This window comes from Cyclopterus lumpus, chromosome 22 (assembly GCF_009769545.1).
Source record: "Cyclopterus lumpus isolate fCycLum1 chromosome 22, fCycLum1.pri, whole genome shotgun sequence".
Lineage (NCBI taxonomy): Eukaryota > Metazoa > Chordata > Actinopteri > Perciformes > Cyclopteridae > Cyclopterus > Cyclopterus lumpus.
Genome location: NC_046987.1, coordinates 14,196,506 through 14,219,981, shown reverse-complemented (window position 1 = coordinate 14,219,981; position 23,476 = coordinate 14,196,506). Strand labels below are relative to the sequence as shown.

At 43.7% G+C, this 23,476-nt stretch overlaps 1 protein-coding gene across 1 annotated transcript in view; it reads right to left on the bottom strand.

The window, feature by feature from the left end:
• Nucleotides 1-23,257, bottom strand: part of dync1h1 (dynein, cytoplasmic 1, heavy chain 1) — a 29,099-nt gene extending 5,842 nt beyond the window's left edge. Inside the window, exons 1-62 of the mRNA XM_034563497.1 lie at nt 22,881-23,257; nt 21,675-21,762; nt 21,098-21,271; nt 20,704-20,959; nt 20,398-20,584; nt 20,021-20,292; nt 19,665-19,892; nt 18,838-19,491; nt 18,261-18,683; nt 17,981-18,160; nt 17,685-17,834; nt 17,382-17,528; nt 17,024-17,164; nt 16,647-16,823; nt 16,271-16,381; nt 16,022-16,141; nt 15,672-15,911; nt 15,345-15,500; nt 15,126-15,239; nt 14,919-15,029; nt 14,616-14,825; nt 14,316-14,462; nt 14,039-14,205; nt 13,785-13,958; nt 13,262-13,616; nt 12,983-13,177; nt 12,614-12,896; nt 12,420-12,520; nt 12,085-12,244; nt 11,597-11,837; nt 11,252-11,435; nt 10,913-11,125; nt 10,490-10,728; nt 10,226-10,382; nt 9,904-10,128; nt 9,544-9,774; nt 9,310-9,450; nt 8,909-9,142; nt 8,494-8,700; nt 8,248-8,369; nt 7,942-8,107; nt 7,589-7,752; nt 7,231-7,360; nt 6,998-7,131; nt 6,272-6,386; nt 6,023-6,184; nt 5,679-5,893; nt 5,175-5,379; nt 4,919-5,092; nt 4,648-4,767; nt 4,342-4,462; nt 3,470-3,665; nt 2,603-2,720; nt 2,282-2,497; nt 1,963-2,175; nt 1,714-1,841; nt 1,422-1,575; nt 1,164-1,310; nt 878-1,028; nt 500-753; nt 192-326; nt 1-95 (exon numbers count right to left, since the gene is read on the bottom strand). Of these exons, the coding sequence (XP_034419388.1) occupies nt 1-95; nt 192-326; nt 500-753; nt 878-1,028; nt 1,164-1,310; nt 1,422-1,575; nt 1,714-1,841; nt 1,963-2,175; nt 2,282-2,497; nt 2,603-2,720; nt 3,470-3,665; nt 4,342-4,462; nt 4,648-4,767; nt 4,919-5,092; nt 5,175-5,379; nt 5,679-5,893; nt 6,023-6,184; nt 6,272-6,386; nt 6,998-7,131; nt 7,231-7,360; nt 7,589-7,752; nt 7,942-8,107; nt 8,248-8,369; nt 8,494-8,700; nt 8,909-9,142; nt 9,310-9,450; nt 9,544-9,774; nt 9,904-10,128; nt 10,226-10,382; nt 10,490-10,728; nt 10,913-11,125; nt 11,252-11,435; nt 11,597-11,837; nt 12,085-12,244; nt 12,420-12,520; nt 12,614-12,896; nt 12,983-13,177; nt 13,262-13,616; nt 13,785-13,958; nt 14,039-14,205; nt 14,316-14,462; nt 14,616-14,825; nt 14,919-15,029; nt 15,126-15,239; nt 15,345-15,500; nt 15,672-15,911; nt 16,022-16,141; nt 16,271-16,381; nt 16,647-16,823; nt 17,024-17,164; nt 17,382-17,528; nt 17,685-17,834; nt 17,981-18,160; nt 18,261-18,683; nt 18,838-19,491; nt 19,665-19,892; nt 20,021-20,292; nt 20,398-20,584; nt 20,704-20,959; nt 21,098-21,271; nt 21,675-21,762; nt 22,881-23,130 (11,678 nt within the window). The 5' untranslated portion in view covers nt 23,131-23,257. The remainder of the gene's footprint in view (nt 96-191; nt 327-499; nt 754-877; nt 1,029-1,163; nt 1,311-1,421; nt 1,576-1,713; nt 1,842-1,962; nt 2,176-2,281; nt 2,498-2,602; nt 2,721-3,469; nt 3,666-4,341; nt 4,463-4,647; nt 4,768-4,918; nt 5,093-5,174; nt 5,380-5,678; nt 5,894-6,022; nt 6,185-6,271; nt 6,387-6,997; nt 7,132-7,230; nt 7,361-7,588; nt 7,753-7,941; nt 8,108-8,247; nt 8,370-8,493; nt 8,701-8,908; nt 9,143-9,309; nt 9,451-9,543; nt 9,775-9,903; nt 10,129-10,225; nt 10,383-10,489; nt 10,729-10,912; nt 11,126-11,251; nt 11,436-11,596; nt 11,838-12,084; nt 12,245-12,419; nt 12,521-12,613; nt 12,897-12,982; nt 13,178-13,261; nt 13,617-13,784; nt 13,959-14,038; nt 14,206-14,315; nt 14,463-14,615; nt 14,826-14,918; nt 15,030-15,125; nt 15,240-15,344; nt 15,501-15,671; nt 15,912-16,021; nt 16,142-16,270; nt 16,382-16,646; nt 16,824-17,023; nt 17,165-17,381; nt 17,529-17,684; nt 17,835-17,980; nt 18,161-18,260; nt 18,684-18,837; nt 19,492-19,664; nt 19,893-20,020; nt 20,293-20,397; nt 20,585-20,703; nt 20,960-21,097; nt 21,272-21,674; nt 21,763-22,880) is intronic.
• Nucleotides 23,258-23,476: the final 219 nt, after the last annotated feature.

Here is a 23,476-nt window from a genome sequence, read left to right as displayed (position 1 = left end):
CTTGGAATGCCTTTAATGCTAATCTTAGCCAGCAGCATGGCAAAAGTGATGTGGTCATTGTGCAGCATACCTCTGGCTGTTCTGTTGAACACCACCTAAATAAAAAAACAACCACATGGACAAATTATGTCCATTACAATCATACTACGAAAGAAAAGGAGTCTCTTGTTTTCAAAATGCGTGGTTCAAACCTGGAAGAGGTCCTTAGTGATGACATCGAGTCTCTGTGTATGTTCACTGATGTTCTTGAGGTTGGAATTCTCATACAGCACTGTGTGGTAGGTATCCAGGAAAAAGTGAAGGGAGTACTGATACAGGAAGTGCATCTGGAGCAAGATACAAACAAGATTAGTTTATTAAAAGGTTGTTTGGCTAGTATACAAGTATTAGGCAGCATATCTTAGTGTGCATGCGTGTTTAGAGTTAAGAAAATAATCTTAACACGCACAAAATTAAACAAAAAGGAGTGGGTAAAACAGCAAGTGAGATGTGTCCAGACCTGGTTGAGAGACTCCATGGTGAAGTAGATGCTGCTGCAGGCAGAAGACAGAGACAGGTATTGCTGCGACACTGCCTCCACTTCTGCCATAACGATATCTGTTTCCTCCACCTTCCTGGTCACCTCAGCTGCCTCCTTCTTCAAGTTCTCCAGCGTGGTGATGATGGTGTCATCATCAAGGATGCGTCCTTTAACCTCATTGAGGGCCTGCAGCAGGGATTTTTCCAGCTGACGCAGACGCAGTTGGAACTCTCCTACAAGAGACGGAGGAACAGTTGTTGATTTATCATGTCACTGAACTCTTCATCTTGCATCCCCATCAGTGGTCATCCTCCCCAGCTGTGCCTTGACATTGCGTTGGCACATTGTCTGTCTCACCCTGCAGTTTGAGTAGGTCAGAGCGTTTCTCATCCACATCAGGCCTCTCAGCCTTCAGGACCTCGTTGAGACACTGGCTCTGAAGGCTGCTGCGCGTCACAGTGAAGTTGACAAATGTAACACGAGAACACAAGTCTGGTGGGAACTCGACCTGCACACACACAAGAAACACCATACAACAAAGATTAACTACCTTGTTGAATCCTTTTCATAAAGGCAAATGCTCCATTTCACGAAAGCATTTTTTTCTTCATGATAGACGAAGATAATGGATGAATCTACACACCGTTGGGTCTCGCGTGGAAAGGAAGATGACAAAGGAAGGTGACAGATCGATGTCCTGGTCTCCCAGGGTGATGAGGACACGTCCTCCAGTCCTGCGCACCTCTCTGTTCAGCACCGGGTTTAGGATAGGGTCGTAACTTTCTACATCCTTAAAAAGGCAAAAAATGATAAATTACTATAAATAACCAAATCCTTGATGAATATTTAGGCCTTGGGCAGCGACAGCTAAATATTGGCACTGTGAAGTAACCGTTCATACCTGGACCAACAGTGGGTTTCCGAAACGGAGGGCGCTCTCCAGGTTCTTCCTGAAAGCGTCATCCAGGAAACTGGTTCTGGTGATTTTGCGCTCTTTGTACTCGTTCATTATGAACTCTGTTGCTTGGCCTGATGGATCGATGATTAGCGGGTACCTAGAAAAGGGGAACGTATCGAATAGATAAATGCGGGAAGTGAAATCACATCAAGGCTAACTAATGATCAGGAATGCTTATTATTCTACACAGTAACACAACCTAAAAACACTGCCAGAAGAAGAGAAAAACACTGACCTGTTGAACCTCTTGAGCATGATGGCGTTCTCAGTGCAGAGGTCATCAGCTGGGAGAGAGTTGGCTTGCCAGCGTAGCCTCTCGTCAGCGTTGGACAGGTACTCAGTTCTAGCTATATCAGTACGGAACTGCGGGGGACATTTGATGTCTTTAAGTTTACACATACTGTACATATTGGTAATGCGAGTGAGGCTAGGATTTGTAGGTGTGATGGTCAAAAATGGCCTTGTGTATCAGAGCGTGAACTACCTGAATGTTGGCCTGCTGCAGGTGGTGAGACCAAGTAGTGAACAGGTTCTGCCTCATCTGTTGTTCAAAGTAGCCGGCATAGGAAATGAAAGCTGCAGAGAGCAGACAGTCTCCAGCGATGGTGGACATCTGGTTCTTGAAGGTCTCACTGGTCTTCTCCCAGCGGTCCCTTTCAGCTGAAAGACTCTTCAGCAGGGCTGTACTGCGATTCACCTGGAAGGAGAAAGCACGAGTTCAGAAAAATGCAGCAAGATATGTACGCATACGACAGTTAAAACTGGAAACAAAAAAAGGGAGAGAGGGTTTGGTGACCAGTTACCTTGGCCTCGACAGCAGCCAGGTCAGCCTTGATGGCCTGGGCCTCTGAGATAAGGACGGCATACTCCTCCTTGTAGCGAGCGATGCTAGCCTCCAGGTCTCTGATCATCTGCTCTACCTCTTCTGCCCTTGTCTGGTTGTCGGTGGCGTCATCCTCAAGCTTCTGCAGTTCGTTACGCAGAGGCTCCACGCGCTTCAGCATGTCGGCATAATTAAGCTAGGGGAGTGGCAGAACATGGTATACATTAAAAAAAAAGAACTCTTTAAAAAAAAAAAAAAAAAATTGTATTTGTATTCCTTTTCATATTGTTGGCTTACTTACCTGAGCAATCGCCCATTTCACCATCGGTCCACAGGCCAGAGATGCCCTGTTGACTTGGTCATAGTTGTAGCTTGGGTTGGACATGTAGTTCTTCTTCATTTTCTCACGGATGGAGTCACTGAATAAAATGTAAACAGTCCAAAAAGTTAGAATATAGCAGCCCTTCCCAGTCAAATACTTCAATGTGAAAGTGTGGAATGATGATCATGAATCACAGGAAATTAAATATTGCACAGAATCATTTAAGTTTTGTTTGGGGTGGAGAAGGGGGGCAATTACTATCATCTTATCTGTTAGAAGTGCAAAATCATGACCTCAACCATTGAAACAAGGATAGTAGTCGTTTTAACCATCTTCTCATTTTCTAATTCAGCAAAATCAACCGATAAGAAACCTAAAATCAAATTCTGATCACGGGTGCCACTTGATTATTATACCGATTGAAATAATTAGTGCTTCCATTAAAGACTAGACAGACGTTCTGACACCGGTACCTCATTTCCTCGGAGGAAAAGTTGACTATGCTGCTGATGAAAGTGTCCCTGATAATAACTAGTCTTATTTTTTTCCAGTCATTGGTCTCCTCGCCCAGCAAAAGGCAGATAGACTCCAGGGCCAGCTTGACTGCAGCTGGAGGATTGGTCATAGCCCGCACTTCTACTAGGTGATGCCTCTTAATAGAACTCACCGCTAGTTAGGTGGAAAGAGGAATGTTTTGAAAGAAATAAGTAGTAAAGAAAAGAGGGAAAGGGGGAGCATAGAGGGCAAAAGAAACAGACCCAGGGGTTGAAAAGTAAGAGGGAAGCCGAGACAGAGAGGGAGAGAACTTTAGTGAACAATTGCATAATACATTCTTTATTATTTCACCTGATCTCATCAGCTTCGAAGTTAACAATAGTGGGGATGAAGTTCTCCCTCATGATGATGGAACGGATCTGCTTCCAGTCAGTCGTGCTCTCTCCCAGGAGCAGGCAGATGGACTCGAGGGCCAGCTTCACGGCCGCAGGTGGATTGGCCATTGAACGCACCTCCACCAGGTGCTGCTTCTTAATAGACTTAACGGCTATCAACATCAGGTGAACAAGGATTGTGGATTATGACAAGGAAGGGGCAGTGATGATGGGAGGATGAAGGTTAAGATCAAGTTAGTGAGTATTTCATAACATTGTATTTCAGTGCTAGAGGAAGGAGTCCAAAAACCTGGAAATAAGTTTGCAGTTTTGCACTGCCAGTTCTCTCGTCTCAAAGTAGATAGGTCATTTGAATGAGTTTTTGGTTAGATGCCTAAAATAAGGTCTGTGGTTAACACAAGCTTAAAAGAGTTTAACGTTTTGGTTACGGTATAAAGTAGAATATTGAAGCTTTAAAAAAATTAAACAATATTAAACATCATCATGCGGAGGACTAATCTGCCTTCAGCTTAGTGGTGATGACGTGAAGTCTTGTGACGTGGTGTAGTTTGTTTTTAACCTAACTGTAGCCTTTTAAATCTGGCGGTTGCCTTTACGCTTCAAAAATCATAAAAGTTAACAAAATGGGAAAATATCTTCTGTTTGGGGTTGGGAACCAGGGTAAAGCTAAGTAAACCAGTAGTATAGCATGTATTGTAGAGCATGTATATAGTTTTACTGTTATGTAAACAGTATGACAATACATCCTTGCAGCACGAGTTGTACTTGTTCTGTGACAACAAATGAAACGCACTATAAAGACAGCCGTGAGTAAATATACCACTGTACCATTCTGAGCCTCAATAACAGCAGGCTCCACTTGGTCCAAGTCTTCTTTCACACTCAGTTGTTTGTCCTTGATCACCTCCTGCTGTTTGTACACAGATTCCTGAATCTCCTGGCTCATCACCTGGAATCACAATAAACAAAATAGTTTAGTCTGATTCAATCTAAATGAACAAGGCTACATTATCCACTGGAGAACAAGTACAAAAAAAAAAAAAAAAAAAAACTCTCAAAAAGATGAAGAAATTACTATTGTGATTTTTTGAATTTTCTTTAAGTGATCTAAGAGGTACATTTCTTCCTGCGTACCTTTTTCTTTTCCGCCTCCTGCTGGTCTTTGACCATCTTCTTCAGCTTGTCATTGGCAGCAGCGTTCTTTGCCTCCAACTCTTGACTCTTGATTCTCAGGTCACGACGAAGCTCCTCCACCTTGATGAGGAGGCACACGTACAAGCGGGGAGTCAGACAAGAGTAGCAGTTGACAAGCACAGACCAACATCACACCGGTCTTTTCAGGTTTTGAGGAATAGGTGGCATAAAATTGTAACATTAAATTGATTAAAATCCAGAGTTACTATACCTGATCTACAGTCTCCTTGATTTTGCGGAGACCAACGTTAAGGTGCATCTGCTGCTCCTCCAACTCGCTGCGTTTCTCGTTGAACAGGTTGGCATACTGGTTGATGAAGTCCAGGTAGTGGCGAGGAGTGATGGCCATCGTGTGACCACCTCGCTTAGCCAGACGGTTGTTAGCCTGTGTACACAAAAGCCACATTTTGAAGTTTACCACGCAATCACCTCATTCACCACAACTGCAAACTTGGAAACATTCCTACCTGGTGAAGGGTCTGGTGTACAAACACACAGCCATTGACAATAGCCTCACGGTGAGATGGTGGCTGGGGCAGTTTGTCATAGACAACGGGCATGTAGTCTGGCACCTTGTAGTTTGGTTTCTCCAGATCCATCTTGCTGGTGAACTCCTTACCGACTTGATAAAGGGCCTCTGTGGACCAGTCTCCAAACCAGTTCAGCACACACCTAATTCAAAGAAAAGTTTGAGTAAAAAAGTCATGTTAACATTTTTAAGACATTATACATTACATTACATGTCATTTAACTGACACTTTTATCCAAAGCGACTTACAATCATGTTACATTAACACACTGTAGACACAGCTACAGGGAACAATTCAGGGTTAAGTGTCTTGCTCAAGGACACATCGACTAGATTGAAAGACAGACCTGCTAACCACTGACCCACAGTCGCCCAAGACATTAAACATTGTAATGGTGGTATTGATTACTTCATGGTTAGTGTTCAGCAAGTGTCTCTGTACCTGTTGAAGAGGGCAGGAGATGTGGCAGCTCTGTCCTTCAGGCCCTCTGATGACGGGTTCATGGTGAAAACAACATGGAGGTTCCTGATAACCTGGCTAGTGAACCATTTATAGAGCTCCTCGTGCGTGTCGAGCATCAGGCCTTCTTTCTGGGCTCCCTCCTTACATTGCGTCATCAAGGTGGCATACTCATCTCCCTCGAATAGCCCAGGAACCTAAAAAGATCAGGCAATGTTAACATATCAGGAACTAGAAAATTAGGTGTGCACAACTAAAATCAATATTTTATCTTAAAAATCTAAAGACAGTGTTGCCATCGATCATGATGGCAGTGGTAAAGGTACCTCTCCATTGGCCAGCAGTGTGTTCATTCTCTCAAGGAAACCAGAATCCAACACATTGGACTCATCCATGATGAAGGCAATCTTCTCGTTCTTGCAACCTGACCGACGCAGCACTGTACGCAGGTCCTCATCAAAGTCCTCTCCAGTATATTTCCTGTGTACCTAAAAACACACATGCAGAAATCAAATTAAATACACACAGGAAGATATTTGGAGCCATATCACTACAATTGCCTGTGTTGTACCAACCTTGATCTGGTATACACTAAGTCCGTTCATCCAGGCTACGAAGCGAGACAGAGTAGTCTTTCCTGCTCCACTCACACCGATCAACAGGAGATGGCCCTGAGGCTGACGGAAGATTCTGGAGGGGGAATTGTTAAAATTAACTAAAATACGAAAACTGGCTAAAAATGACATTCAAATGTTCTTTTAAAACAAAAAACACAGGTTTGAACTATCTATTTTTGCCCATTAGTTCCATGACACTGCATCCTAACTGACTTTTTGTTAGACGCCGTGTTTCTATTAATTTCTGTCGCTTGCTTTGAAAGCACTGCAATGGGCGAGGAATGGCTGATTCGTGTTATTGATGCGAACCCTCCTCGTTTCACTCCATAAACCTAAATAAGGTGGCTGGCTGGACGCAGATCGCCAAGTAGGTGAAAGTATCCTACTTGGTTTTGGCTATGTTCTATGTCGTTTCCCGTAAATATCATAATATTGAAAGTTAGTTTTTTGTTTGAAAGTACAAACGCAGGAAGATAGCAAGTAGGCTACAACTCACCAATCTTTTAAGTGGTTACGTCTCCAGTCTGATCTCGAATGCACAGCTGATAGGTACATGGTTTGTTTACATGACGTAACGTTTACCGTGAGGTCACGGTATGTAGAATATTCGTTGATCCCCTTCACCAACACAATATTTCATACTGGTATATTTCTAGACCAACACCAGATGAGGCTGTTACTCACCGGTCAATTCTGAGGACATGGTCCAGCACCTCATTGAAGAGCACCAGAGGGACGTCCAGCTCCTCTTCATAGAACACCTTCAGACGGGCCTTTACGTAGTCCCTCAGCTCCTCCTGCTCCACTGGGATGTAGTCCTGCATCCATAAACAAGCAGTTAGATTTCCATTTGAACGGAGTTGATTAAGACTTTAGGTCAGGAATATCACAGCATAGTCAACCTGTCTCCGGTTTACCTTGGAGAGCCAGTTGCTGTAGAGGATAGGCCGGTTGAGAGCCTTCTCCTTATCAATGTTGGGGAAGTGTTTGAGAGCAACCACATCGATGTTTTCATCTGTCCACCTTCTTTCTTCATCATCGACAAGCCTGGAAAAAGGTTTAAGATTAGGATCATCTTCAAAATTAGCAAATTATCATTCTTCAAATACCTGAGCATTTCTTAGGTGGCAGTTTATCAGTTCAAGCAGACTGATCATACAAATATACTGTACACTTTACTGTTAAAATCTAACAAATGTACTGTGATTTCCTTCAAACACTATCAGAATAGATAAGAATGTCCTATTCTTCAGCATCTCAGAAACTTGCACTCACCTGTCCTGGAAGAGACGGAGCGCTTCATGGGCCCAGATGCGGATGAGTCCCTCCACAGGCAAAGTCTCAAGTGGCCGCAGGGCTTCGAAGATACCCCTCACCCAGCGGGTCATCTCTCTGGGAGAGTAGATGTAGTGAGGTTGGGTGTCCTGGGTGAACCGCTCCTGAGAGGAAAAAAGGGATAGATTAAAGACATGCAAACATATAATAGTATGAATAAAGACATGATAGCATAATAGTATGAATGAAAGGACTGAAAGATGATCAGTAAAACATACGTCTTATCTTTTGTTTGTACACTAGTTTCCTATGACACTATACGTATTTCATATTTATTTGGTTATCTTCTTTACCTGAGACATGTTGTAGAATTCAACCATAGCAGCAGTAAGAGGCTCAGCATAGGTACGCAGAGAGGGGATGAGGCGCAGCATGGCACGGTTGAAAGTTCCATAAATCTGGGTTAGAGAGGCTGGGCCCGGATAGTCCACGTACACCACAGGAACATGGCGCAGGAACCTAGAGACGGCACACGTGACCACTGTTAGGGCTTGTCGTATAGAATGTTACTTTTTAGAAGAATCATTCTTATTTCATTAGTTTTTCTGTTAATCATGGTATCAACTATATTATTGTTTTAATCATTCTGGTTACCGTACCTGTGTGTGAGAGGCTTTCTGCCAGGGTCAGTGGGAGGATTACAGGCTCCAACAAACTGGATCCTCTCCAATTTGACCCACGTTTGGTCTGAGGTGCGGTAGAAACCTCCATGTTCCACCATCTGCAAAGAAAAACACCACAGGGCAGCCTTTAACATACAAGAAGGGATACCAAATGTTATGCTGCAATGATTTCAGTTTGCACACCTAAAAATAAAATAGCTGTTTGTAAACAATGAATCATACCTGTCTGATGAAAGAGATGACTCTCTGTGTGCCGTACTTGTCCATGTCTGGAAGATTGATCTCATCACAGAACAACACCAGCCACTTGCCCAGCTGGACAGGGGAGAGGACCACACCGTTGGGGGTACGACGGTACTCACAGTAATGATCAAAGGTCTTCAGCAGCAGCTCTGGGGTGGTGGCACTGGAGAAGTTCAGACCCACAACCTTGCAGAGAATAGGAGAAACATTTGGAAATTACACAAAATTATCCTAATTGTACACTCCAATATACATAAATATTATTATTTTAAACAACATTTTAAGGGTATATAAGAGCTTTCTGGTAAAATGAAAGGATGTAAAAGGAGTACATCGCATCATCCTTTTAACTGATTTTAAAAGATCTATAATTCATATTTATCCGGTCTCTCACCTCCATATCAGGCAAGGCTCTGAGGGCGCTGAACAGGGTCATAGTCTTTCCAGAGCCGGGAGGTCCACACAGCACCAGAGGTTTGTGCTCTGCCAGCCATGTGTAAAGCAGAGCCTCATGGCGAACAGTGTCCAATGTGGGAACCACGACATCAGGGGATGCCACTTTGTGGGTCTCCACCTCAATCTGGGGCACCTTGCCCTGCCAGGACTGCCATTCACCAGAGATACACACCTGCACAATACAAAGAATCCAATGCAATAGTCTTTCTGAAATTACAAGACCGCTGTAGTTTCTGTTTGCTTTCAGTGACTTGTAGGAAGGAACGAAGAATCTGACATTTTCTTTGACATTTACTCAAGCGAAGAACCAATATCTGTATGAACCGAAAGAGGCTGTACCTCGTAGTCAATGATGGGGACATTGGGAGCAGAGGGGAGTGGTACAGTGGTGATGCGACGGATATATTCTCCAAGCTCAGCCCTCATTTTCAATCGTCCGTCACCAGAAAAGGACCACAGCACAGCGTAGATCAAATACCTCTGGATAGAGATAATGCAACAAAATGTATCAGCTTATAACAATAAGACATGTATGCTTCATTTAGTATTATGGAGAGCAGAAAGCAGAATTACCTGCATGTATCTCTCCAACTGTTCAATGGGCATGGGGAAGTCAGGATGATTGTTGTTGTAGAGCGCCACATTACGGCAGGCCTGGTGCAGCATTGAGAACAGGGAACCCATGCAGCGCAGGCGAGTGAAGTCCATGATGTGCTCCAACTTGGAGGCATGTTCTAAGGCCTTGATCACCAGGCCTGTAGAGGTGAAGTAAGGCTGCAGGACAGCTGCAGCATCACGCTGAATCTAGAACAGAACATGCAACATTACATCAGTAAAGAAGAAAAGTCATAAAATATTCTTCTTGAATGAATGCTGCCATTTTCCTTCTTTTTTAAATTTTTTTTAAAAGGGTCAAGCTGTTTGTTTTTTTACCTGCAACATTGGTGATGCAGTCTCATCCTCGTCTTCTATGCCCTTCCTTTGGCGCTGAGCTTCATCCTCTCCCTCGTCCAATGGGATGCTGCGAATGCGAGCCAGGAAGTGGTTGAAGATCATGTCGGTGCTAAGGACATCCTCACTGAACCAGACCATACCACAGCGAGACACAGTGGCCAGGGTGGCATACTTCAGGTTCTGTACTTCAAACATTACACGCACCTGGAGAGAGTGGGAAAAATCGTTGGTCAATACAGGACGCTTGCACCAGTTTAGACTATAATAACAACAGAAAAGGTTTGAAGATATGTGCTCTTACATTTGGTGGTAAGCTGAGACGCTCGCCATTGGGCAGGGTGAGCAGCTTGTTGTCATCCAGTACAGAGTTGAGATTTTCAACCCACTCAGGGTCAACATCACCATCGAAGATAATCCACTGACGCTTTTGCAGTTCACCTCGAACATTGTCAATGATTCTGAAATTGAAGGAAAAAATATTTTACTCCAGATATTTTTTTTTTTAAAAGTCCTATTTACCAAGATAAAGGTGAGCCGAGTGGATGAAATGTGTTACAGAACTCACTTTCTGAGGATATGTGTGAACAAGCCATCGGTCCATTCACGGGTGTTGGGGTCCAGGGTTCCATACAGGTGGTCCTTGCTGATGGCCTTGGGGTCAATAATGTGGGCTACGCCCTCAATTCCCTCCAGCCTCTCCAGAGCCTTGAGCAGCACCCTCCATGCCATAGACTTCCCACTACCGGAGGGCCCCACCATCATCAAACCGTGGTTGATTTGTGTGATCTGGAATAGCTGGAGCACCTGGAAGAGGATGAATAAAAAAAGGTTTCAGAAGAAATTAAAATAACTTCTTACTAAGCAAGCACCTTGAATACTGCCATCATGCAGGGATCTGGCCCTAGCCCAGTTGTGGCTTGTGGCTCTACAACTTATTATTTATGGGCACATTAAAGAAGATATATGTTGACTAAATTTAACTACATACCTTCTCCACCCACATGCTGCCCACATCGTCACCATCTCCATAAGTGAGGTACATCTCCGCGCAGACTTTCTTCAGCTCCTCCCTCAGAGCCGTCATCTCTCCACCCATGTACTGGACTCCAGGGAACACATCCGACAGCAGGCTGAAAAGAAGAGGGATGTCTTCCGCCACCAGCTTAGGAACCATGGTCTCGCACACACTCTGGATCAGGATCTACAGTAACAAGACAAACAGTGAAATAACCGTTTGAGACTCTTAACTTTCTAGCTGAATGATAAAAACTAATTTGCCAAATTGACAAAACGTCACTTCAAGTTCTACAATGTGTAATATCTATACCTCCTGTTCGGGAAGGTTCTCGGCGATGTCATTCTCATCAACCACCTCTCCACGCTCTAGCTTCTCCCTTTTGATCTTCTGGATTCGATCACGCTTGACATTTCCAGCACTGATCAGCACACTCTTGAGAGCTCGGAGGCCAAAATCGTAGTGACTCTGGGATGACAGCTGCTCATCACACAACCTGAAATAATAACAACTTTATGTATACAGCACCTTTCAAAACAACGTTACAAAGTGCTTCACAATAAAATCCTAAAGGCAAATGAGATGCAAATAGAGATCATGGGATGAATTTAGAAAATTCTGTCAAATTCTCTCAATCCATGTTCATTCAGTACATACTTGAAGAAGGGCACAATCTTCTTGGCGAGGATCTCAGCAGTGCGGAAACCTTGAGAGTAGAGCATGACCTGTGCGATAAGCTGGCGGTCGGGCTTGGTCATGGCCAAACTGCGGAACAGCTTCTTCAGATTGTCAGGAAGGTTGGATCGGCCAGCGTAGCCAGGGTTCATGGTGATGAAGATGGCCATGTCTGGGCTCACCTTCACCTGCTTGTTCAGGAGCTCTGTGGTGACTGGCACACCTGAGGGGTGACAGATGTGTATTCATTTACAATGCGGTTCTCATTGAAGATTTTACAAACGGTGATCCACTGCTTTGCTGTCCCAATATGAATTTCTTTAATTTGAGTATGAAGAAATAAATGTTATTTAATCTTTCTTGGCAATTAGTGCTCATAATACTAAATGTAATCTGGACAGTCTCTTTTATTAAAAGGACAGACTCCTTTCATATCATGAGACCCAAGTTTCCACCAATGTTATACATACTCCTGTCTCTGTTGGGGTTGCTGTGCTCCCTCAAGGCCACCTGGATGTACTGGACCTGCTGGGAGACGGCAGAAAGCATTCTCTCCTCCAGACGATTGAACTCGTCGAAGCAGCCCCATGCTCCCACCTGGCACAGACCCACAAAGATCCGACCCATGGCCTAAAAAAAGAAGAATGTTAACGAGGACATACGTTAAATGAACTATATAATTAGCAGCTAAATCCTTATAATCACATGATTTGCAAACGGTTCACTGATCTCTCAATGTAGGTTGTTATCGTCTCGTCTATGAAGAAAAAGAGCCTGAGATCAAAGGATGTGTGCAGTTATGTACCTGGAAGTCAAATGTCTCATCACAGTTGAAGACCAGGACAAAGCGGCCCAGCTGGTGACCAAGAGCTTTCACTGACTCAGTCTTTCCTGTGCCAGCAGGACCTAGGTGGAGGACAAAAATGAAGTTGAAAGTTGTATTAATATCATTACTATCTTGATATCAAATTCGTATGGGTACAAAAAAATCTTCTGTACCAAATGGTGACCCTCCAAGGCGGGCCTCCAGAGCCTGTGTCATGGTGAGATAGCAGCGATCTGTGAGAGGGGTCTGGACGAGCTTGTCCTGGACACCCAAGTACTCAAAGCCATAGTTGAACTTGGCATTGGCCATCTGAATAGACAGCTGCTGCAGGACATCTGTCTGCTTGGGGTCAAAATAGAAGCGCATCTGGCTGAGCCACTCGAAGGACTTTGGGTTGTCAATCTTGATCTTGATCAGATTCCTAGTCACATCACGTTGGTGCACCAGCTCGGTGATCTGAGAGAGAGCAGAAGAGGGATTTCAGACACTTTTCATTTGAGAACATTCTTTGAAACATGTTATTAAAGAAAAAGGCCTCTAACCAGGTGCTCAAGTTTCCTCCTGCGCAATGTAGGCTGCTCCATCAGCACGGTGTCAGCCAACACGTTGAGGGTGGCCTGCACATTCGACAGCACTCCCTGCATGAGATTCATGTCCCCACCACTTGAGATGGTGGTCAAGGCAAACTCAACGTTCTCAGACCAGGCAATCTGAGTGGACAAGACCACCAGCTGGGCCTGTGAAGAGAGGAAACAAATTAAGTGAAATTGCAGTATGTTGAATAACTGATTGCGTGTCGAATAAATGCTCTCAATACAAACCTGGTAACTATCAATCCAGTTGATGTACTGGCTCAGGTCAACGGCTGTGCCCTTGTTGAAGGATGTGACCTCTGTGACAGATTCAGCTAAGAGTTTGGCCAGTGTCACCCTCATCTCCTTCTCCACCAGCGTCAGCCACTCATTAATCTTGGGGTGGTCCGTAATGGAGACTGGTGTCTTGTAGAGAATCTCTTCACCCTCACGGGAGGAGATTCCCAGCACCACAGTGTTATCTTCGTTGAGCAGGATGCTAGAAACACCAGCAAACATCTTCTTGAAGTGCTTCTGCAGTTTGGCCACATTCTTGCTGTTGCCAATGATTTCAAGCAGGTCCTCGTCTCCCACAAAGTAGAACCTGGAAAGAAAATGTGCGATATATCAATTAAGGATAGTTAATAAATTAATGTATGAATAAATTAAACTGATTCCAAATACTTAAAAAGAAGACGTTCACAGTAATGTTTTGTTTATAATACACATTGACAACAATGCGTAGTCCCTTCATCCCCTATCGTTGTCTTACCTGGGGAATGAAGATCTCTCCCTCTCCAAGTATTCTCCGAGGGCTTTCTGGATTTTTCCCAGAAGGTCAGCCAGTCGCTCCAGTGACCTCTGCACTCCCTGTATGTTCAGCACATCCATCACTAAAGGAGACTTTGACACCTTCTTCATCAGTGCCAAGAACTCTGTGCTGATACTGTGGGAAAAAAGACATATTAGTCAATTCTAGTTTAAATAAATACATAATTTTAAATTAAATAAGGGTACTTCATATACCTATGGAATCTTTGGGTTTCTACAGGGAGCAGATGTTTGATGTCAGCACTGCCAGTGAAGATGCCTTCCAGATAGACCCAGCGACGCTGGACGTCAATCCAAACGTCAAACAGAGCCATGATGCGATTCAGCTTGTCTTCCCAGCTCAGGGCATCTTCTTCAAAAACCTGGGAGGAAAAAAGTAGAAGAGCATGATGTTGATACAGTGAAAAACTTATATATATTTGTAAAATCTCTAAGTATTGTCTAAATGTAATAGTAAAGTAATTCTGTTTACCTTGTAGTATGGAGACAACTTCATGGCAGACACGCTGTTTATATGTTCTTTGACCTTGTTGAAGAGGTCATCCCAGCCTCTTATCAGACGACACTTGTTCTGGTAGTTCACGAGGTCGAGCTCATACGAGTTCCACACCTCACGGATCTGACAACCAAAAAACACAAAATGATGAGTAGGACTACAAACCAGAGTAATTTATAATCATAGATGTAAAAAAAATAAAAGAAATACTGCTAGTTGCCCCTTATGAGCCTCACATATCTATATCTATATCTCTTCAGGGCACTCGCTCTTCACCTGTTTGAGGAACTCCTCTAAAGCCATCTCTCCTTGGGCTACCAGGAGAACGTCCTTCACCACCATCTCATTCTTCTGCAGATCCACATCCCAAATGAGTCCCAGGGTCAGCTCTGACGGGACCCAGTTTACATGCAAACGCTTCATCAGCTGCTTCCAGTGGCGTTCCTTCAGAGCCTCTGATTTTAGCTCAATCACCAACATGTTAACCTGGTGAGAAAAGGAATAAGTAGAGAATTTAATAAACACATATTTCACATTTTCTTGCAAGTCAAAATATGTGCCTAGTGGGAAGAAAATGACCTTCATGTATCCTTTAAGCAGCCTCTGGACAAACTCGTAGGACGCGTACTGTCTCAGTCTTGCTTGGAAGTTTTTTAGCTGGTTCAGAAGACCATCCAGACTCTGACGAAGCTACAAAACACAACCAACAGAATAGTTATATTCTTATAATTTCTCAAATAAACAGCAGAGATTCCATGATCTGAAACATTATTGTGGATTTGTTACCTTACGAGGCTGTACAGACACCCACGGCTGCTCTTTCATCTGGTCTATCTGCTCCCAGACCTTTGCCAGCTCGGACCAAACTTCCTTCAGGTCATGCAGCTCCTCTAGTGCCACCTACAAGTCGCCACAAAGAAAGAAACAAGTCAAAAGGAAAGGATTAGACTGCCTGTTACTTTGTCTTTGATTGTTGTTTTTTATGTGAATGTTTGCTGGCATTACCTGCACCCTCTCTTCACTGCCGCTGAGCAGGCCCGTATCAGTGAGCTCCAGGGCTTCTTTGGCCCGGGCACACTTTTCTCTCTCAACCTTCAGACGGCCAAAGTTGCCCTCGTAGATCGTCAGAGACTGAAGAGCCTCCTCTGGACGCAGGTTACCCTGTTGAAACACATCATCAGTTAGACATAAAAAAGCCAATTAAAAAAGATTTAATGAATTATTTCAGTCACAACAGCCGATGTGCTACAGTTTGTACGAAAAGTACAAAATACGGTTGACTGCATTGTCTATTGTATTTCAAATGTAATAAGAATATCTAATATCTCTTACAGCAACTGGTTTGGTCTTCTCCCACTCATTGAGCAAGTCAGTAGTGCGGTTTTCCACAGCTTTGTCCTCCTGGACGATCTTCAACTGCAGGTTGACCACCTGCTGCTGGATAGCAGTATCCTTGCGCTTCATAATGTCACTGAAGGCACCCCATTCACCTTCGATGTTGTCGATGTAGAGCCAAGATGGAGGGAACTGGAATCTCTGCTTCTCCAGCAAACGCTGTCCGTTACGGAACAACTACAAGTAAAGGTAGTGAGAATCTGATGAGAACCCAAACTATATTTCTTGGAGCATGCAGTGATACAAACGAGTAAAGGAAAGGACACTGAATGTTTTTGAGTACTTACATCCACATTTTTCTCAAACTGTTTAATCTTGCGCTTCAAGGTCTGGACGTAAGTTATGAAGTTGACAGCATCTGAGGTGCTAGCTGTGTCCACAGAATGTTGCTCCAGTTCTTGACGGGACTTTTGAGGAAACAGAAAAATTAAAGTGAAAAAGATCTATTTCAGAGAATGATCATTCGATCAGTGTCTCTATGAAATATATGTTACTAAACTATTCAAAACACATTTTATATGCATATTTGGGGTTACCTTAGAGATCTGGGAATGGAAGTCCTGCATGTTCTGGCCAAGCATCTGGCCAAACTTGCTGAGCACCTCTTTGTGCCAGGAGTCGTACTTTAAGTTCACCTTGGACTGAACCTGTTGGCAGGATCACAAAAAAGAACATTTAATAAAAAGGCCATTGACATACAAAAGGATTATCTTTGTGACATTGTATAAGAACATTGAATTATCATGAAACAAATAAGGAGGTTTATGTAAAAACAGACATCATGCTTCTCTATACAATTGAAAACATGGGGTTTAAAATGTTTGTTTTTTAAGACCATTACGTATAACAGACTCTTAAGATTTCCTAAGAGGTTGTTACTAAAGAAATAGTATTAAAATGAAGCAGCTTTACCTTGCCATAGTCGATGACCACAGGCCCAAACTCTTTCCGTGTCTCTGCGTTGTCAAAGGTTCCACGTGCTTTGCGGATCTGGACCAGCAAGGCCTGCCACTTGGTGAGGTCTTCACCCAGACGATTGTAGATGTTCTCAGCTTGCATGTCCCACAAGCACTGGTACTGCAACCACACCTGGACAGAGGTGGCAAAGAAAAGAGATGGATGATCACAAACTAATGTACATGACTATGTATATTATGCAAACAGTCCTGGTATACAAGTAAGGAAACAGTTATTCGGTGTTACATTTCTTTCAAGCCATTCCTCCAACAAAGTAACCAACTATCAGAAATAAACCTTAAGTATGATAACACACTGTAAAGGTCTCTTACCTTGACATACTGCTCCACCTCATTGACAATGTCTTCAACTGCATTGTAGGCCTCCTCCAACGCTGCAGGGCCATCTGGCATCCTAGTCAGGGCATTTCTGTAGAACTTCTCCTCCTCTGACAGCTCGTAGTGGACTCCCACCTGGTGGGGAAGCACAAGTGCAATAAGATTCATATGTCCTTCCATATATCATATTTGAACTAAAATAAAACGTATTCTATGTTTGGTAGATACTTTGTTCAAAGTGGCTTGTACCTCTCAAGTTTATAAACCACAGACAATTAGGCATACATTCTTATCATGGCTTTCTGCAGTGGGAATCCCAGCCCTACTAGTGAAACCATTCAAACGTCTCTACCTGGTATCTCTGGCTCTGGATCCTGGGCAGAGAAAGGATGACCATCTTCCAGGCAAACATCTCCTGGTAGAGCTTGTAGCGACAGTCTTCAATCGGCGGGTTCAGGTAGATCACCTGGTTAGTAATCCTCAGCTCATGGACAACATTCTAGGAAAAGAGAATAACAGAATTGTTTGTTACAATAGTGAGCCTTGTCCAGGAATCCAAGGTTTCCCAAAATGTAAAAGAAATACATAATCATTCATCCATCAAAACAAAACATGGCATAATGCCACAGAGAGTCACTACAGTCACAATGGCTACCTTGATCTTGGGCTCCCCTCCGGGTTTGTGGCTCACTTGTGGAGCCTCTGTGTCCATATCTACATCAGCTTTGTCCTCTATCTGGCCACGGAGCACCTGGGTCCAGGCCTTAAGGCCAGCCTGCAGACGAACTCCCAGGATACGTTCAATCTTTGAAAAAGAAAACAATTGTTTTGAAAAAGATTCAGACAAACCACATTTAAAAAGCTTAAAGTATTTCCCTTCTAATTCAAAACAGTCCCAATCTAACTGAACAAGAAGAAGAAATTATCCTTGTATTGCTTTTTGTTGCCAACCTCAATGTCGAGCTTGTTGACCCAGATGGGCAGGTTGGAATAAGAGTGGAGATTGAGGTCGTCCACAGCCTTCTGGACTCTGTTGAGGATCTCAGAGAAGGTTTTGTTCTCGAACATGCAAGTCTCTAAAGAGCGAACCTCAAGATCAATTTTCTCCTCAATCAGTAAGAGGTCGTCCACCTGAAAACAAACCGCAGAAAAAACAAAATTATAATTAATATTTGTGGCAACTGACGGGAGTCTGTACTTATGCATGTAACCATTTTAGAGTGACACTGACCTTTTCCTGGAAGTTGAAGACGGTCTCTGCCAGCCTCTGAACATAGGGATCCAGCTTGTAGGATTCCCAGACCAGAGTGATGCCTTCAGTAACAAGAGCCTGAACCTCTTTCTTGAGCCCAGCCACCAGCAGGGAGATCGAGAACCTCTCCTCCACCTTCTCACAAGTGCGCTCATAGGTGCGCACACTCTCGATCAAAGAGATGGCAAATGGGTACAGCTGGTTAGCCTGGTGGGCTTTGTTGACGATTGCCAAAGGAACACGAAAACTCAACCACTTGAGGTTGCGAACCTCTTTGGACAAGGTGATGATCTCAGGGAGGAAGTTGACTTTAAGCTTGAGCATGTTTCCTGTACGTCCACGGGCACGGGTAATCTCAATTGTGAAGATGCGGCCAGACACACCAAGGTTACGCTGCTGCACCTGATTTACAAAACAAAAGGAGTGACACATATTTAAAAACAGTAGAAGAGTGGACAAAACAATGAAAACAGAACTGTCAGATGCAAAAACTTGGAACATTTATTCAAATATTTGAGATGCTGCACTATAATAATGTCTACGATCAGCTTCATACCTTGCGAGCCCAGTCATCAAATATCTCTTGAGTATTGAGCTTAGCCCTGAAGCTATCTCCATCCTGCTTCAGCTTCAGCCCTTCCACATGGTTCTCCCAACCTTTGCCCAGAACATCCTCAACTCTCTTCATATATGCAGTCAGCTGACGGTCGATCTGCTTGGCCCAGATGATGGAGCCAGACACAGGCGGCAGGTCTCGGACATGGCTCATCTTACAGGCCTGACTCTGAGGGTACTGCACTTTGAACTTGTCATGCAGTGACTCAATGTCATCTTTCACACGCTGGATGAGCTGCGTCTGGTATTCCCGGATGGCACCACGGATGTGGGGACGCACAAAGAGAGCATTAAAGCGGGAGAAGATGCGGAACATCTCGTTGGCATTCTTGGCGGTTCCCAGCTGATCACGCAGGCGGGCAGTGATTCGGGTCTCAACGCGGTCGATGCGTTCATCATAACGCTTCATGGCTGCTTCCCAGGCTTCCATGCCTTCCTTAGACACATCCAGACCATCAACCTCTTTGACATTCTCATAAGCCAGGTTGACCTCCTCGATAGCATTGGCATCAGCGGCATCAAAGAGAACTCCAGCTACCTTCAAATCTTGAGGCTCAACTGTCTCTCCAGGGGCATGTTGTGGCAGGGCAGAAACCTAGGGACACATTTCTTTTTAAATCTCAATAAAATGTGGACTAAACCAAATGTTATTTCTTGTGTTGTCAGGATCTACAGGAAAACAGCATTAAAATGGACATGAAATAAGTAAATGAGGGCAAAACATGCTGGTCCGTTCAAGTGTGGCCAAACATGCTGATGGTGTTTTACCTGAGGCCTCAGCACACGGACGATGACGGCTCTCAACTGCTCGTGCTGCCTTCTAAAACGTCTCATGTGATCCAGACGCGATTGGAGCTTCCTGTGAGCTGGGCTCAGACGCCACACCATCTTCAGGTTCTCCTCTCGCTTTCTCTTCACAATGTCTCTCAGAAGAACCTGCAGTTTCTCATACTCATCCTCCCAGGTCTGGAACACCTCGAAGCATGCCACCATTACCTGCACGCAGAAGTTAAAAGGACATTTAGAAAGAAGTTGAATGTTTTGAGCAGCTAAATTACACTTCTGGGGGGGAAATGGATATTACAACAGGTTTTAGCTTATGCTAGAGACCCAGCCACACCAACCTTTTCAAATTCATCATAGGCGACATGCATGAGCTTTCTGGTGCCCAACACCTTGAGGAGCTGGGAGCTCAAGTCCCTAGAGATGGCCTCCACGAGTCGCAGTGCTCTCTGGATAGGGTACTTTGTGTTCCTTATCTTTTTCAAGTGAGTGAAAATGGCCATTAGAGCCTGGCGGATCTTATCAAGCTCTGAAGCAGAGAGCAGGTCATTGAGAGGGAAGTCCTTCATCAGAGGATTGTAGTCATTGACGGTTTCCACAGCCTGTTTTAGACCTATAAGAAGCAGAGAAAGGAAAAACGATTAAAATCAGACTGTATTCAATTACTGCCAGTAATGAAAAATGAAAAATGAAAAAGTCTGGACTGGTTGTCACTCACCAGTGTCAGTATCAAAGCTGACAGTAGCATGGAAACGTTTGCCGTGTTTGAGGATGTCCAGAGTAAGTAGAACCTCGGGGCTCTCTCTCTTCTCCTGGATCCTGTTGAGAGCTCTCTCCAGATTCAGCCAAAAACTGATCTCTTGCAAGGCTGTGCCTGAAGCTGGGTCACGATCAAGCTTTGTCACCTGATAAAAGGTTGAGTGGAGGAGAAAAATAAACCCAGTTGTGAGTTTAAGAGAACATATTTGACCATATACCTGTTATGATGTGAAATTTGAGATAGAAATATAGAAAAGCCGCTTACCTTTTGGATTTCCCTGATCCAACGGTTGACTCCAGATTGCAGCTGGTTAAGGAAGGTTGGGTCCTCCACTTTGTCGCCAAAGTCGGTGACCTTGGGCTTTTCCCCGCGCTCATAGAACTGCTTGGCGATGTTTGTGATGATGGGGTGGATGAGCAGGCTGATCTCAGGAATCTCAATGTTCTGCTGCAAGTGGAGAAGGCCCATCTCCAGCTCAGCAATCTTTTTCTCCACTGATGGTGCCATCTTATCCCCATCTCTAGAGAGGTAGGACAGAGATGATAGTGCACATTCATTTTCCATCAATGTTACATTATAACTCATTGTCGAGTTCATGATCCAGTTTACTAGTTGATAGTTGTTGTTTTTAAAATATAAGACATATTTTGAAGATTACCTGTCTGCCTTGCCAGACTCACGGATGTAGGACTTGAAGAAAGGGGCGACAGCATTGCTGATGAAAGAGTGGAGTGTCTCATAGGGAGAATCCTCACTCAAAGTCAGAACACGAATTTGGGTTGAAATGGGCTTGTCAGCATCAATGACGATCCCCCTCTTGATGAACGCCAAGCTGCAGGGGGGGAAGTTAGCAGTTAACAGAACTCAAGTAGAAGCTGAGTGCTATGCAATAAATAAATAAAATCACATACAATTACTTGGTTGAAAAAGCAGACGTGTAGGGCTGCACAATATATCATTGTTGTTGTCATTGCATAAAAACATTGTGAAAAAGCTAAAGAATTTGGAGTTAGTTGAAAGAGAGTTTCTGTAGTAAACTGCACTTCTTTATTTATTTGTGCATGTTGCGTCCAGTTCAATAAAAGAATGTAGGCAAAGTTACTTTCATTATTTATTTCTTTTTATAGAAAGTAATAATTCCATTATATCCTGTTATGTTCAACAATGTTATCGCAAATTGCATATCTTTCTCATATCGTACGGCCGTAATTCAGTGCATTAGATGCATCACTTACCTGTTGGACTTCATCCCATAGTGTATGTCAGTGCTGATATTATAAGTGATGCATTCCTTCTCCTCTTCCCCTTCATCTCCAACATCCTCTGTGTGAAGAAAAGATAAAAGCTAAGTCTTATCTGAACAAGCAAAATAATGAAATATTCTGATAATCTTAGTCAATGATGAGAAAAAGTCATTTTCCACACTGTAATCAAATTGTTAATATATCAAAATAAAATACATTATTTGGATGCCAGACAGTATAGTTTATGAGAGTATAATAAGCCTTGTTACATTAGGATGACAGTGCAATCTGAAATCCATCCATCTATGTTCCCACCCTTCTTTACGAGTGAGGTCATTATTCATAGGAAAAGAAACTGCACCCTCTGCATTGCAGCATCAGTATTATTAGTGCAATAAAATGGAAACCAAAACCTACAGGCTCAGTCACTGACTGGGCATGTGCAGTGCCTTAGTACTCCTAAACAACCCAAATAGAGGGAGAGCTCAGGATTAATTTGCCTGGAGAAAACTGAAGATCTTGTGCTCATTGACACAAGCTGGTTCACATGATAAACCCCCCAAGAAGGTGCACACAACATTCTTACAAAGGATTCATTATCTTTTCATTTTAGATGTTTTTGGTGCATGCTCTTTTTAAACAGGGCTTGTGTTATTAATAGCAGTTTCACAGTCACTTGACAACAACTATCATTTGAATGTGGTTTGTACAACCCGCATTTCAACATTAACCTCGTACATTCATTCCACATAACAAAAACATATCCATTAACTGAGACTTAAGTTAACCAGTATCAGGCCTTAAAATGATAACGGGTGTTGTCATTGGCTCGGTTATCTCTTCCCCGCCCAGTGTGGCGAAGCTGCATCAATATAATATATAAAAGCACAATTGAAATGCATAGACCTACAGCTGTACCAATGTCTCCACAGACGGGGCTGGTAGCGTGTAGTACGAAAAAACAAGGAGGATTTAAAAAATAGTTTGGAAAGTATTAACATTGTTATCAAGTCGGCTGTCAAATAATACCAGCTCTCATACAACATTGAGTGCAAAGCCATTTCGTAGAAGACGACTTCTCCAGCGAATGTACCAGAACCGCTAATGTAACGTAACGTTAACGCGTCACAGACCAACGAGGGTTAGTTCAGTTATTTAAATCAGCTCGTTGACCGCTGAATGTAACGTCAACGTTACCTTTGAGTGTGGTTCTCTCGACCAGGATGGTGTGAACTTGGAGATCGGACAGAAATTTCTTCATCTGCTCCACGGCGCTCTTCTCCTCCAGGGCGGTTTCCAAACTGGCCGGGGCCTCGCCGCCATCTTCCAGGAGCAGCGGTACCAATTTTCTCATGTGATTTTGCAGCACCGAGGTGTCAGCGACCGTCTGAACGGCCGACACCTCCATGGTGCCGGAGTTTTCCTCCGTCCCACCACCGTCGGACATTGTTTGAAGCAAGCAACGACGACCAGTAGCGGTGTGGGAGTGAACAAAGAAACGAGGCTCGCGTTAGCAGCGGTGTCAACCGAGCTGGTCAGACATTGACTGCCGCTGTCAAAACGCCGCACCCGTGGCCGTCGGGTTTATTTGCGCAATGCATTGTGGTACTTGTGGTTCAAGGGTTTGTGATTTCACTGAAATATACATGATGAAAACTACAATACCCACAATACAGTTGAACAAATTAATTATTTTCTTTTTCTTTTTAGTCGTGTAGGACTCTTCTTACAGTCTCTGGTGTGACAGATAGGGGGAGAAAGGGAGTGACTTCCGGTGATGCAGCTGTAAATTC